General features: G+C 45.5%; 1 protein-coding gene across 1 annotated transcript in view; it reads right to left on the minus strand.

Moving 5' to 3' along the window:
* The window catches only part of SPRED2 (sprouty related EVH1 domain containing 2), a 114,469-nt gene that overhangs the window by 8,569 nt on the left and 91,967 nt on the right, over positions 1 to 13,933 (minus strand). The window contains exon 4 of the mRNA XM_047852395.1: positions 12,246 to 12,310. Within this exon, the coding sequence (XP_047708351.1) occupies positions 12,246 to 12,310 (65 nt within the window). The remainder of the gene's footprint in view (positions 1 to 12,245; positions 12,311 to 13,933) is intronic.

The raw sequence follows: 13,933 nt of genomic DNA on the forward strand, positions 1-13,933 counted from the left end.
ACCTGCAAATGTAGCCTCCAGAAAATCCTGCCTCTGGGTCTGGGTTGGACGCTGAATCAGTGTCAATGCCCATTATTAAAAAGATGTTCCATTAAGAAGTTTGCAACCTAATATGAGGCACTGAATAATAGAAATGCAATTGAGTATTCTAATGCTAAATAATAAGGACTCAGCTCAGGAAGACTGGATGTGAATTGTTCTCTAATTAAAAAGTCATGCTGAATTTGTTCAAAGGAACAAGGTTTGTGGGGCCTGGTTCTAAAGCCCTCTAACAAGGCAGAAAGCTGAGATGACTTTGATAAGGAAGAAACTTGAAGGAACAGGGAGGTGAGACAAGGAAGGAAGGGAGGATGGGAGCAAGAGTCAGAGGGTACTAAGATGAGCGGGTACTGCCAACCTTAAAATCAGGAAAATACAGACACGAGTGGCCTGATGGAATCCACCTTTGATAGTAAAGGCACCCATCCCTTGCCTGGAAGTTTCTTGGGTTTGGGCTGGGTGCTCTGTGGGATGTGGGTTCAGACATAACAGGGGGACACGGGCAGGGGCAAGGCCAGGTGGCTTCCCTTCTAGATGGGTGGACAAGTCAGAACTAGGCTCAGAGGAAGAGAAAAAGAGGTTCAAGTTTACCAGTGAACATCTAATAAAATTCTTCAAAAAGAGCAAGCTTCCAATGGCCAGACTCTGAAGACCTACTTAGTCAGTTATTTCCCATAATTCCCCAGAATTTTAACAACAAATGAGAGAAAAACACCACAGCTTCAAAAGTTGGCACAGACTTTCCTTTTGCATAGCTGGCTTTAATGTTATGATATCTGAAAATAAATCAAAATCCGAAGTGTAAAAGACGCTGGGAGGAGGCTACCTGTTTCCCCAAGGTCAATGCTGCCTGGTTTGGGTAGAAATTGGACTGAATGGGGAAGGGAGACTAGAAGATGCATGTCTCATGTTAAACCTGTAGCTGGCTCTCTCCTACTGCACGGGCATATCTTATAAAAGGATTTCTTACTCTTGGAAACTTGGCTGTTCTTCCCTCTCCTTGGGTCTACCTGGAAGTTCTTACAGAAGCACATGCATCTGTTCACATGCCTTGGGTCTGGGAATGAGCCTTCTTCATTTGGAAGGAGAACTTCTTTGACCAAGGGAAGCTCAAGAAAGGAAGGAGAGAAAGAACCAAGAAGCCAGAGCAGCTGAGGAGGCAGTCTGCTTAAATTACCCGTCCTGGGATGGAATCCTGGCTGTTGACCAAGGACTTTTTGGGGCATTCAGGGTGGGTCAGACTACGCATTTCAAAGTGAAACAAGTGTTTTCAAGGCTATGTGTATCCCTTCAACTCCCCTTGGATTTTCCTGCTAAATCTTTGTTTTTTTACCAAAGGGGGTAAGGGCAGAGCACAAAGGCAGCAGCAGTGGGCAAACAATGCCCGCAGGAGAGGAAAGATGTGCCTAGGGCAGGACTGTTCTTTCCCAGACACTTAGAACTACTAAGGGGCACTTGGAATGTCCTACTCAGCGTATCTATGACTATGAGAAGGTTGGCAACTGGCAATTTCCTTCCCCGTCTTGGGGATGGAGACAATGGGGATGAAGCCCACCTTCAGTAAGGCAAACAAGTAGTCACTTCATCGTCCCTGTGTCCCCAGGAACACATGAGGTGATAGAAGCAAACACACAGCGCAAGGAGCCAACCCTACTCTGAGAAACCCCGTCAGGAGGTTAGCAGGCTGACACGTTTTAAACAAGGCATAGAAAACAAAGGTTAAGAAATGCTTAAGAAGCCAGACCATGTCAACTGGAAATCATACAGCAACGTTAGGCACAAACTGCACCAAGAACTGATTCCAGGCCAGGTTAGGCCATAAGCGTTGGGCAAGTTGTTTAACTTCTCAGGGCCTCAGTTTCCTCATGTGTAAAATAAGGGGGGGGGGGGCAATCAATGATCTCCAAGGTCTGTCTGAGCTCTAACAGTGTCATGAATAACCCTCCTTCCCTCCTCTTAAGAACATCCAAGGGGTTTGATGGAGACTGCTACCTAGCTCATTCGAGGGCCACAGGATTCCCTCAGATTCATTAAATAGTACTTCTGCCTTGTCTGTAGATGCTATTTTGCATTTTTAAAGGAGCCTACCTAGTAGTTATGACCACAATTTGTATTATTTTTACTGCAATCTTCCACCAAAATAGATCTCAACAGCTGATGCAACCAATGCCAATATCAATCTTTCCATTGCAAGGCTTCTCATTTTTAATGTTTTATTTTATTGCTTATTTTGAGGGGGGGAGGGAGGGAGGGGGGGAGGGAGGGAGAGAGAGAGAGAGAGAGAGAGAGAGAGAGAGAGAGAGAGAGAGATCATGAGTGGGGGAGGAGCAGAGAGAGAATCCCACGCAGGCTCCACTCTCACAGTGCGGACGGACATGGGGCTCGATTTCCTGAACCTTGAAATCATGAAATCTGAGCCAAAGTCGAGTTGGAAGCTTAACCAACTGAACTACCCAGGCGCCCCTCATTTTGTTTTTTTTAAAGGTATATACACACACTAAATGTAAGTATGTACCATTCCTCTCAACCTTGGGCCCAGCAAGGAGACTAAGGACACGAAACTCTGGGCACCTCTGCTTCTCAGAAGGCAGCACACTGGATAGTTAAGTGCCTCAGAAGGCACCTGGCTCGGGTGGCTTGATGATCTGTTGTCTCTCTTTAGTACAGCACTCCTTTCCCCTTGGCACCTGTTAGACCTTTTTCCTTTGGTAAACAGGAAATTGTCACCCATTTTATCAACAGGTCTTTGGGAACAGGTAGCACTAGCTCACCTGTCCTAAGGGCCTACATAGGTTCCAAGTGTCCTCTTTCAAAAAGGCAAGCAACCAGCCAGGCACGTGCTCTTTCATGGCCCAGCTAGCAGGCGGTCTGGGTCTAAGAGGCAGCTGCAAGAATGAGGGAAAGAGACGACTTTGGCCTTAGACTCTAAGACATTATGCTTTCTGGGGCCCGAGGATAAAGTGGGCATTCTTTCCCTGTAAATCAAACGACAAAAACAAAACTCCTACTCATCGAAAAAAAAAGTCTTATGTTTCTAAATTTTGAAGTTAGGTGAGGGGCGCCTGGGTGGCTGTCTGTTAAGCATCCAACTTTGGTTCAGGTCATGATCTTGCCATTCCTGAGTTGGAGCCCCACATGAGACTCTGTGCTGACGGCTTAGAGCCTGGAGCCTGTTTCAGATTCTGTGTCTCCCTTTCTCTCTCTGCACCTCCCCCGCTCTCACTCCCACTCTCTCTCTCTCAAAAAAAATAAACATTAAAAAAATGTTTTTAAACTTAGGTGAAATTTTCATATGAAAGGAAAGGACTCTGATACACCCACAGCTTGATTTACTGGAAGGGGCTGAAGGGTTGCGAGCAGGAAGGCGGGCTTTCAGGTAACCCTGAATACGTCCTCTGTATGAATTAGTAAAATGCAAAGAACAGTATCCTACTACCCACAACTTAAGAAGATGAGATAAGGTGCATGTAAATGAAGAAAGGCTCAAGTGGGAGGGCTAGCAAGAATGCCTTTGGGCTTCTTGAAATTGAGAGCATTTCAAAGCTTTTGTTTGAGCCTCAGACATATTAACTGCTTTAATTTAAAGCCACTGTAGGTATTACATGTTGAATAAAAAGATCCTCCCCTCACTATGTAATGTGAGCTTGGTAATTATTGTCATTTAGAAGATAAAGCAGCTCCCTCCCATTTTCTGAGACCTTCCACACCACCCAGTGCAGTGCTGGGTCTCAGCCAGCAGCAGTTATGGGACACTGCTTCCTGGTGTCAACCCCAAAGCCTATGGCTGCCCCTCCCCCAAAACATTTTTGCTTCTCTTAGCAAGCTACCATAGATCATCAGTTTCACTAAACTTTGTAGAAGGAGCTTACATTTTCAACCTGTTTTCTCTTTTACTTAGCTTCTCCCCACCCCAGTCTGCCCAATACCCAGATGCCAAAGGTAGAGACAACAGGAAACATTTTTTTTTTTTTTTTTTTAGAGAGAGAGCGCAAGTCAGTGAGAAGCAGAGAGAGTGGTGCCACAAGGGGCCGGGAGGGAAAGAGGCGGAGAGTGGGAGAGAAAGAGAAGCGGGGCTGCTGTTCACCAGATGCGGGGCTCGAACTCACGAACCGTGAGATCATGACTTGAGCTGAAGTCAGAAGCTTAACCAATCACCCAGGTGCCCAAGAAAACATTTTTAATCAACTGATCGTCTAAAATGCGACTGAGGCTTTCGAGCAGGGGCAAGGGTAACTTCAGACCTTCACTGAAGTATTTTTTTGTTTGTTTTTTTTTTTAATGTTTACTTGAGAGAGAGGCAGAGCGAGTGAGTGGGGGAGGGGAAGAGAGGGCGAGAGAATCCCAAGCAGGGTCCTTGCTGACTGTGCAGAGCTTGGTCCCATGAACCAGGAGATCATGACCTGAGCCGAAATTAAGAGCTGGATGCTCAACCGACTGAGCCACCCAGGCACCCTCCACTGAAGTAGTTTTAAGCCAAGGCACTAGTTGAAAAGACCATCATTTAGGAAGCTACTTTGCAATGAAGGGAATCTGATAGATTTAAAGAAGTAAAATTTACTGAAACTTACTGAATACATACTGCCTTTTGTCAAACTTCTCTGAAAGGCAGCAAGCAGATCAGAAGTTTGCATTCTGGGTGGGCAGAGTATAGAACAGAATATAGGTTGCTTTGGCTCTCGGAGTCTTGGTGATTTTATCTGCAGAAGAGGAAGTGTCAGCATGCCCCTCACAGGGTGATTGTGAGGGCCAAGCTCAGTCACGTATGTGAGAGTGCAGGGCACGGTGCCAGGGGCAGTGCCACACCACAGTGCCTTTTCTTCCCTTCCCCGAGGCCAGCAAATAGAGGCTCAAAGGAAGTACATTCAACCTTGAGAAGACTGTGGGTCCAAGGATCAGTGATCATAGTGAAGTACTGGCAGAACCGAGTCTGGAATGCAGGCCTCTCCCTAGCCTCTAAACTCTGCATACTCAGTGGTCACACGTCACTGCTTTCTTAGAAAAAATCAGTAAATGAGCCCCATTTATTACAAAATAGGTAGATTTGGAAAAAAAACCCCACAAAATTGGTAGATTTGCCTTCAGTTTTAATGGCTGCTGGCACGGATTAGGTGGAAAAGACTTCAAAAAAAAGGGGAAATGTTGTGGTAGACTATACTCTTCTGCTTCTGTAAACGAAACCTTGATGATTACAAAATTCAATGAATTCATTTTTTCCTACTTAATCAAGAATGAAAGTAAGTATATGGGGCACCTGGGTGGCTCAGTTGGTTCACTGTCTGACCCCCGGTTGCAGGTCATGATCCCAGTTCTGCACTGGTGGAGCAGGACCTACTCGGGATTCTCTTGCTCCCTCTCTTTCTGCCCCTACCGCACATGTGGCACGCACTCTCTCAAAATAAACAAACTTAAAAAAAAAAAAAAAAAAAAAGGAATGAAAATAAGCACAACTTGTAAATGCTCAAAAGCCCATCCAGGACAAAACAAATTGCTTCTTAGTATTCTGGTTTCAAACGCTTGCTTTAGCCATACTTTAGCCCTGGGGTGGGTGGGAGGCGTCAGGGATGTCATTAGGGACAACTGCTCTGAACAGCCAGAAAGTAATAAAATGCAGCTTGTAGTAAACAGGATGTCAAGGGTTCAAGCGTAGGGCACGAGGAAGGACCAAGTTCTTCCAGTCTAGGCAAAACATGGCTGGAAGCTGACGACGGTGTAAAAGACATGACGTTTTTCCTACATGAAGGAGGGCTGCCTGCCTAAGGTACGATGAAATGCCAAATGTAATCCAAATATCAGCCTTCTTCAGCTGGCTTCTAGGAGAGTGTTCAGACCCACACAAAATTATGTGAATTAAATCTTCTCAGTTCTGCAAAGGATGGTGCACAGTTTAATACCATTTTAGGTGCACAGGAGAGTGGTGATCTCATTACACAGGATGAATGCCTTAAGGCACTAGGGCTTAATTAGGAATCGCTACTGAGAAGGGCCTCCCAGATCCAGAAACAATACTTAGGTCATGGTGGTAAAAACGTACAAGGCAGGCAAAAAACAAAATCAAAGCCTTATATAGGGGTAGGGGCACCTGGGTGGCTCAGTCGGTTGAGCATCCGACTCTTGGTTTTGGCTCAGGTCATGATCTCACAGTTGGTGAGTTTGAGCCCCACATTGGGCTCTGCATTGACAGTGCGGAGCCTGCTTGAGATTTCTCTCTCTCTCTCCCTCTCTCTCTCTGCCCCTCCCAGGCTTGCTCGCTCACTCTCTCTCTTGCTCAAAAAATAAACAACCATAAAAAAAAAAAAAAAACCAACAACCTTACATAAGGGTAGGCTTTCCTATAGTCAAGCTTTGAGTTGCTATTTTGGGGACCCCTGGGCTGCAAAACTCACTCAGTAGGCTCCAAGTCTGTCACATTAATGGGCCACACAGGCCACTGCTCTTAAATTTATCTTCTTTTCTCTCCCCTTTCCAATTTGGGTTCAACAGAACCCTAAAATACAATGCCTGTACTTGGTTGTTTAAAAAATATAATGGCTGGAATATCATAAATATAATTATTCAACAGAAGAAGAGAAAAATAGCAGTGGTGAGCTGGAAAGGCTGGGGGATGGTGTTCCTGGCTCCTCCACTGTGAACTAGCTGTGTGACCTTCGGCAAGTCACCCAGTGGACCCTGAGCTGCTTCCCCAACCGAGGCTGTCAAATGAGGCGAATCCTACTTCATTTGCCAGAAGGAAGCAGGCTGGCTCATCTGATAGGAACTCAAAATCCCTTCCAATTCCAAGACCTGTAATTCTAAGGAGTTGGCATGTCTGCAGCTAACCTTGTCTCCCCGCAAGCCAAACATTTGCGGCTAATTATCTGCACAGTGGACATACTGCTTCCTAGCACCAGGCAGAGAAAACAGCGGGAGGAAGAGAACTTGCAGCCGCAGACCTCAACCTCTGTTGTGTCTCTTTAAGGTCTTTAAACCCCCGATGCAGGGGGACCCAGGATTGCTGTAACTAAGGCATCTCTCCCCATCCCACCTTCTCCCTTGACCGCCCCCCTCCCACAGTCCCCATTCTGAGAAAACCCCCGCATTCTTTCTTTAAAAAAAAAAAAATCAATACACGTGTATCATTTACTCTCTCAATAGCAGTTCTGCCCCTCCCCATCTCAGCTCCTGCGCCAGAGAAACACACACTTCAATTCTTGTGGCTCTTTCTTCTTCCACTTCTCTCCATTTTTTTCCAACGTCAAGTGGTTATACTACTATTTCCCGATTTGCAGATTTAGATACTCTTTCAGGACTTCTTATTATGGAAGATGAAGACTTAGCTATTTTACACACCCCCAAGTATCTGTCTATAAAGCAAATATTTCCCTAATCCCCAAGCTTTAGAGCCAGAATCCAGCCACTCAGCACAGTGACAGCTGAAGCGCCAACAACACTTGACCGCAGAGTCTAGATGAGCCTGCTCTAGAAGTATACACACACTGTGGCTGTGTTCTCCCAAGATCGTGTTGAAATTATCCTTGTCTAGCCATGAAGATGTTAATAACAGTTAAAAAATGATTTGAGAATTTGGCAGCAGTAAATAAACCACCAGGTTTTAAAGGACCCAACCCTACAAAACAGGATTTTGGAAAACTGTTCATGAAAGGGCCATAAAACCCAGAGCCAGTCTAGTTCTATACGGTCCATTTTCACTATTATCTCCTTTTCTCCCCCCCAGCCCCCCCTCCTTGCAGGCTCCACATGCTCTGGTCTCAGGGTCTTCAACTGTGGGGGGCTGGGAGGAAGTGAGTCCTAAGTTGGGGAGCAAACCAGCTCAGCTTATCCACAGGGAGCTAGACTGGTCCTATCTCAGGCTGACAAGGGGCCTCCTCCACAAGATAAAAGTACATGTCTTCTCTGCAAGACAAAAGCACAACAGAGGGAACAGACTCAAGGGTCTTTCCATTCTGTCCCTTTCAAGTCTCCCCAGCCCTGAAATGAAAGAAACTAAAAGCTGTCAGTCAGAGGCGCCAACATGAGTGTGCCAACTCTTTCTTTCTTTTTTTTTTTCCATGTTTACTTTTGAGAGAAAGAGAGAGAATGCGAGCAGGGGGAAGGACACAGAGAGACGGAAACACAGAATCTGAAGCAGGCTCCAGGTTCTGAGCTGTCAACACAGAGCCCGATGCGGGGCTCGAACTCATGAACAGCAAGATCATGACCTGGGCCGAAGTTGGACGCTTAACCAACTGAGCCACCCAGGCGCCCCATGAGTGTGCCAATTCTTAGCAGTGGCAAACAAACAAACAACCTCCTGTTAAACAGAACGCTAACTGTTGTTGTTGTTGTTTATATTGTTTGCATTACTCATCTTCCAAATTTGTACCAAATGGCTCAAGCCTCATACCTGCGTATTCAACGCTGAGCACACCCTTGCCATCTAGGTATTTGTGTTCACCTGGGTCAGTCACTGTAACTGAGGTCCAGGAAGAGACATTACGGCAAAGGGTAGAGAGTTCACGGAAGGGCGAGAAGGTACGTGTGAGCAGTCAAGAGCTCACAGCGAGTGACGATGCTAGGAGCACAGCTCCCATTTGTAGACACAGCAGAAAAGAAAGCTAGAAAAACAAGACATGAAGCTACCGAGAATCCCTCAAAATCACCCAACTTTACACAGCCCCCCGGGATAACAACAAAGCAAATGAATAAAATATGGAAACCTATGACTGTTACACACTATATCTGAGGTTCAGACCACCCGTTGATTGAGCACCTTTAGAGCAAAGCTTTACAGGGATGCAGAGACTATCATGACGAATGTCCTGCTTCTAATTAAAGATTCATTCATTCAGTAAAGAAAAAATCTGAAAACAGAAAAAGGGCAGGCTTTCAAGGGGCAAGCCAGAAATCATCAGCAGAGTGCTTTGGAATTTTAAAGGAGAGAAAACAATCATAATTGGCGAAGGGAGAAATACTAGGACACACACAAATGAATAAACAGTCCACACTCAGAAAATCAGAACAGTTGCTCATCGGGAGTCTCTGCTGGTGGCTTGGGCAGGAAGGATGTGGACACACAGCCGGCTGGTGGCAGCAGAACGAATGGAGAGGCATGGGAAGACTGAGGGGGCAATGGTGTTGGCGAGTGGCCACAGATGCACGGGCAGGGTGTGCGATGGTGTGTGTGTGCACGCATGTGCACCCACTCGTGCACACGCCAAGCAGGACGCTAATTTTACTCTGAGGAATTGCAACACGGTTTCTCAATCCTGAGAAGCCAGGAGGACAAGCTGGTTTGGGGGATGACCATAAGAGCTGGGACAGTGTGAGCAGAGACAGCCCGTACTTGGTGAGTGCCCAAAAACTCCAGGGGGGTCTCTTTCTCCACTTTATTCCCCACTGTAGAATGTGCATCAACATATTGTCCACAATGTCCTGTTTTCCTTCTAGCCCCAAGGAATCCCCTGAAACAGAGGGAAGCCCCTGGCTCTCGTGGCAAAAACAGAAGTTATACTCCCTGGTTCCTCAAGTTATAACCACACATACACTTGCTGTCCTCCCAGAAAGCCCTCATAATTCGGGTCCATCATGAGTTGTTAGAAGGTCTTATCACCATTTATACTCTTTCTTTCTTTTTTCAAATGTTTATTTATTTTTGAGAGAGACAGAGAGAGACAGAGCGTGAATGGGAGAGGGGCAGAGAGAGAGGGAGACACAGAATCTGAAGCAGGCTCCAGGCTCTGAGCTGTCAGCACAGAGCCCAACACGGAGCTTGAACTCACGAACTGCGAAATTGTGACTTGAGCTGAAGTGGGATGCTTACCCGACTGAGCCACCCAGCCACCCCACTATTTATACTCTTTCTACACTAAATGAGTTCTGTGTTCTAAATATCTGTCCTATCAATAAAAGTTTTAGAACACGACAAGCTTTGGGAAGCTATAGACTACACAGGAGTCAACACAGCAGCTCACTTCCTGGGCTCCGGGTTTCGGATACCTCACTTTCCATCTTAGGACAGAAAGTCTAGTGACGGGAAGCTCAGGATCCAATGGGAAACCTGGCGCATAAGCCCCTGATGACCCTCCCCCATCCTTACAGGGGAGGAGTTCCTAACGGTCAATGGCTAATGAAGAGGCCATTAGGGAAGGGAGGTGCTATTGTTAATAGGCCCTTGTTGGTAAACACATGGAATGAAGGCAAAGATATGTCAGGGCCTACACGGAACGCAATTAAGTGGAGCTCCTTCCCCACTGAGTTTCAGTGTCTGCAAACAGCAGGGCTGTTTCTACACTTCCTTGCGGGCATTCTCTGCTACCCTAGAGCAGCAAGTTGAGCCCCTGTGGATTAAAGGACAAAACCAGGAGGGATGCTGGCTTCCATCACCCCAGTCCCCCTTGCCCTCTCACGATTCTATAAATCACTTCTGGCAGGTAGCTGGGAAGCAGCTGCGAATGACAGTTTTGCTCTGGAGCACAGGAAGCCACCTTTTAACCCGCCTGCTGTTGTTTGTCTCTCGAAAACGTGACAAAGGAACAGATGTAAGCAAATGCCAACTGTTGAGAGGATCTGCTTGGAGCACTATAGGAAGCCTGTTCTGAGCCACAATCACACCAGCCGCTCAATGCAAAGACAACTGAGGTCATTTCCTGACACCCCTATGCACGCTCTGTTCACATCAGGTTGGGGCCCGTGGCGCAGAGGCAACTCTCCGTGCACATCCCTACTTCTGCCTTTGCCCTGTGCTTCCCAGTTTTGAAGCCCCTTCCCGAGCTGGGTTCAAATGCCACCGAGGAATAGGTCAGCCTCACCTCCTAGCGGTCTTCTCTGATCCCCAGACCCCTCCCTGTAACGTACCCTGGACTAGAGGACTGACTACACAGTGGGTGCCATTCTCCAAGCCTCCCGTGGGTCCATCTTATCTCTGCCCAAACCACCCTGTTATCTCCATGAGGGCTCGAGGCATAGTTTCTACACCTCTCTGTTACTAAAGTAGCATTTTTCAAATCACTGGTTCCATGATGAGTGCATTAGGACACACATTTAAAGGGCTGCAGCCGGTATTTACAAATATGAAGTAAAAACAGCTTATGAAAGATACTCTTGGGATAAGGGAGGAACTAGTGGGGAACTATTAGATGATATTAGGGAATCCCTATTAATTTTCCCAGGTATAGTAATGGCATCACGCTTGTGGAAGAGAATGCCTTGCTTTTAGGCGATGCATGCTAGAGAATTAAAACATCAAGGTGACTTACTTTCAACTGGACTGGCAAAAAACAGAAACAATCACGTGTGTGTGCATGTGTAAGTATCTACAGGTACAGATAAAGCAAACAGGGCAAATGCTGAATGTAGAGGTTTACTGTGATATTCTTTAAATTTTCCTGTGTGCTCTAGAAGTTTCATAGTAAAAAGTGGAAGAAAATGAAACAGAAGAGAAAAAAAATCAGAATGCAGAACATGAAATATGATCTGATTTCAGGTGTGCGTGTGTCCTAGGTTACAATGCAAATGTATCTCTTACTGTGTGTGGGGGCCAAGAGTTTGAAAACGCTGCCCTAAAGCTTCCTCCCTGCACCAAGCACACAGCAGGTGTGTGATGAACTGTTTGTTAATTAACTTTTAGAAGCACAGGATTTCAAAGACGATGCAAGCTGAGAAATCATTTTGTTTCCAGTAATATCCCATTAACTCCTGCTGTGTCACAAGAGCCAAGCCCTTTCCTGCCTTAGCATACTTGCGCCTTACTCCAGTTCAGCCTTCAGGCCTCTCTTATCACAGATGTTTAATTACTCTTCAGAAAGGCTACTCTGGCTTTTTCCCTGATGCCAGAGAAGGAGTTGTGTTAACAGAAGACTCTGAGTAGGGCGACCAATTGTCCCGGTTGGCCTGCGACTGAGGTATTTTGCCAACTAGGGACTCCCAGTGGTAAAAGTAGGACAGTCCCAGGCAAGCCGGAGAGTTGGTCACCCTAAATCTGGGGAAGGCTGTGAGAGAACCTGGGACAGGTCGGAGAGAGGTGCCGCAGTCGTGTCAGGCGGCCAATGGTACCCCCACAACATGGGCAAACCTAGCAGAGCCAAAACTGTGACCAGACAGAGATCTCCCCCATGGTCTCCCAATATTAATGGCAAATGCCAAATTGCAAAGTGTCTCTCACATCCTTAAACAGAACCTCTCTCTGATTATTCACCAACTCATCCACAAAGCAAAGGACAAAGGGAACTTACTGTAAAAACGTCATCATCGCCAAGCTCAGCTTCATTATGGATGGTGGAAGATGATGTGGTTGAGCCTAAAAAGACAAAAAATGTGATAAAACACAGTTCCAAAGAAGGTGAGTCAAAACCAATCATTTAAAAAACATATTTTAATAAAACCACATTCCATTCCTTTCAAATGTGAATCATCAGCAGAAATATGTAACCTGGGAATTAAATGTTTTAAATTTATTCCTCTTTAATTGACTCTAGTTAGGACATTCCCTAAATTAACCCTGCCTACTGTTGTTCTTAATCCCTCAAGCTTCTGCATGGGCCACTTGAGAACACGCACCCGGAGAGTCACCTGGGCGTGGAGAGGAGAGCCAGCCCACTGCTCTGAAGCACCTGCTGAAGCCCAGACTCTGCCAGTGTCCCCCCAGACCCCTACAGTGTAGTGGGGAAAGCACTAGAAAGCGACACCCGCAACGGTCTCCGTGTCAGTTTCTGGTCTTTCCATCTGGCAATATGAGGGTTTGACTAAATAGCTTGTTTGGTCACCTCCTGTTCCGAAATTCAGACACTGGACTCAAAAACCCAGACTGTGGGAGCTGCCTTCAAAGCAGATACCCACGCAAGGAGGTTTTCTTTTGCAATATTGGGGCATCTGTGAGTTGTCCGTTTCTGCAGGCCAAAATTTGGGCTCCTGTCAGAAAACCCAGTTTATTCCATTATGGAATGCTTTGGTCATTTAGGGTTTGATTTATTAGTTACTTGTTCATCCCTTTCTTCATTCTGGCATGCAAATCTGTGTAACTTCTTCCTTTCCCCCTCGCAATACCCAATAATGCATGGACCAACTTAACGGATACTGTTAATGGCCAAAAGGGAAAACCATTGAACTCTGCCTAAATGATAGGTATACCAAAAGGCAAATTTCTCCTCTATCTCCTTTTCTTGGTTAGGTCTTTAAAATGTGCATTTAGAAAATGTTTTGCTATTACATTCAGCTGAAATTTAAAAAACTGCTCAGAAAGGGATGAGAGCTATTTAAATTTCTACCGGGGGACTGCAGGAGAAAAAAATAAGTCTTCTGCACAATTACTACTGATCTTTCAGGACTTTTCTCTACTAGTTAAATTATTCCAGTCCATCAACATCTGAGGAAAGTTTGACAGAAACAGCTAAAGAGAGTATATAGAGAGAAAAAAATTACAAGTAAGAGAATCAAATTTTGTGCGTACCTTCACAGAATAAGTGGACATACTGTACAATTCTATCAGCAATATGGGAGCACTTTCTCTCTACACTTTAAAAGCTATGTTTCATAACAACTTTTTAAATATTTGCCACTTTACGTCAGACCTAGAATGTGAACGTTGGTTTTTAATTACCTTTTTGGCTATCACACGTTGTAGTGAACAGACTCATGTTCTTACTACTAACGTTAAGCAAGTTTCCTTTTTAAGATTTGCCTTTCGCTCTTCCCCCAAATCCACAAAGAAGAAAATGACTTCAGAACACTCTATGTCTTAAACAAATGAAGCGTACATTCTTTTGTAATTCGTCTCCCCAAATTCTGGATTTGGCTTTCACATGCCTTGCTTTATTTTTTTTAAAGGGCTCTGGCTATGGCCACTTTAACTCTCTGAATGGATAACTGAATGTAAAGAGTTTGCGTGTTTGCATCTGTGGACTCTAGAAAAGCCCGTGAGAAC

Source organism: Prionailurus viverrinus, chromosome A3 (genome assembly GCF_022837055.1).
Source record: "Prionailurus viverrinus isolate Anna chromosome A3, UM_Priviv_1.0, whole genome shotgun sequence".
In the NCBI taxonomy this organism is placed as follows: Eukaryota; Metazoa; Chordata; class Mammalia; order Carnivora; family Felidae; genus Prionailurus; species Prionailurus viverrinus.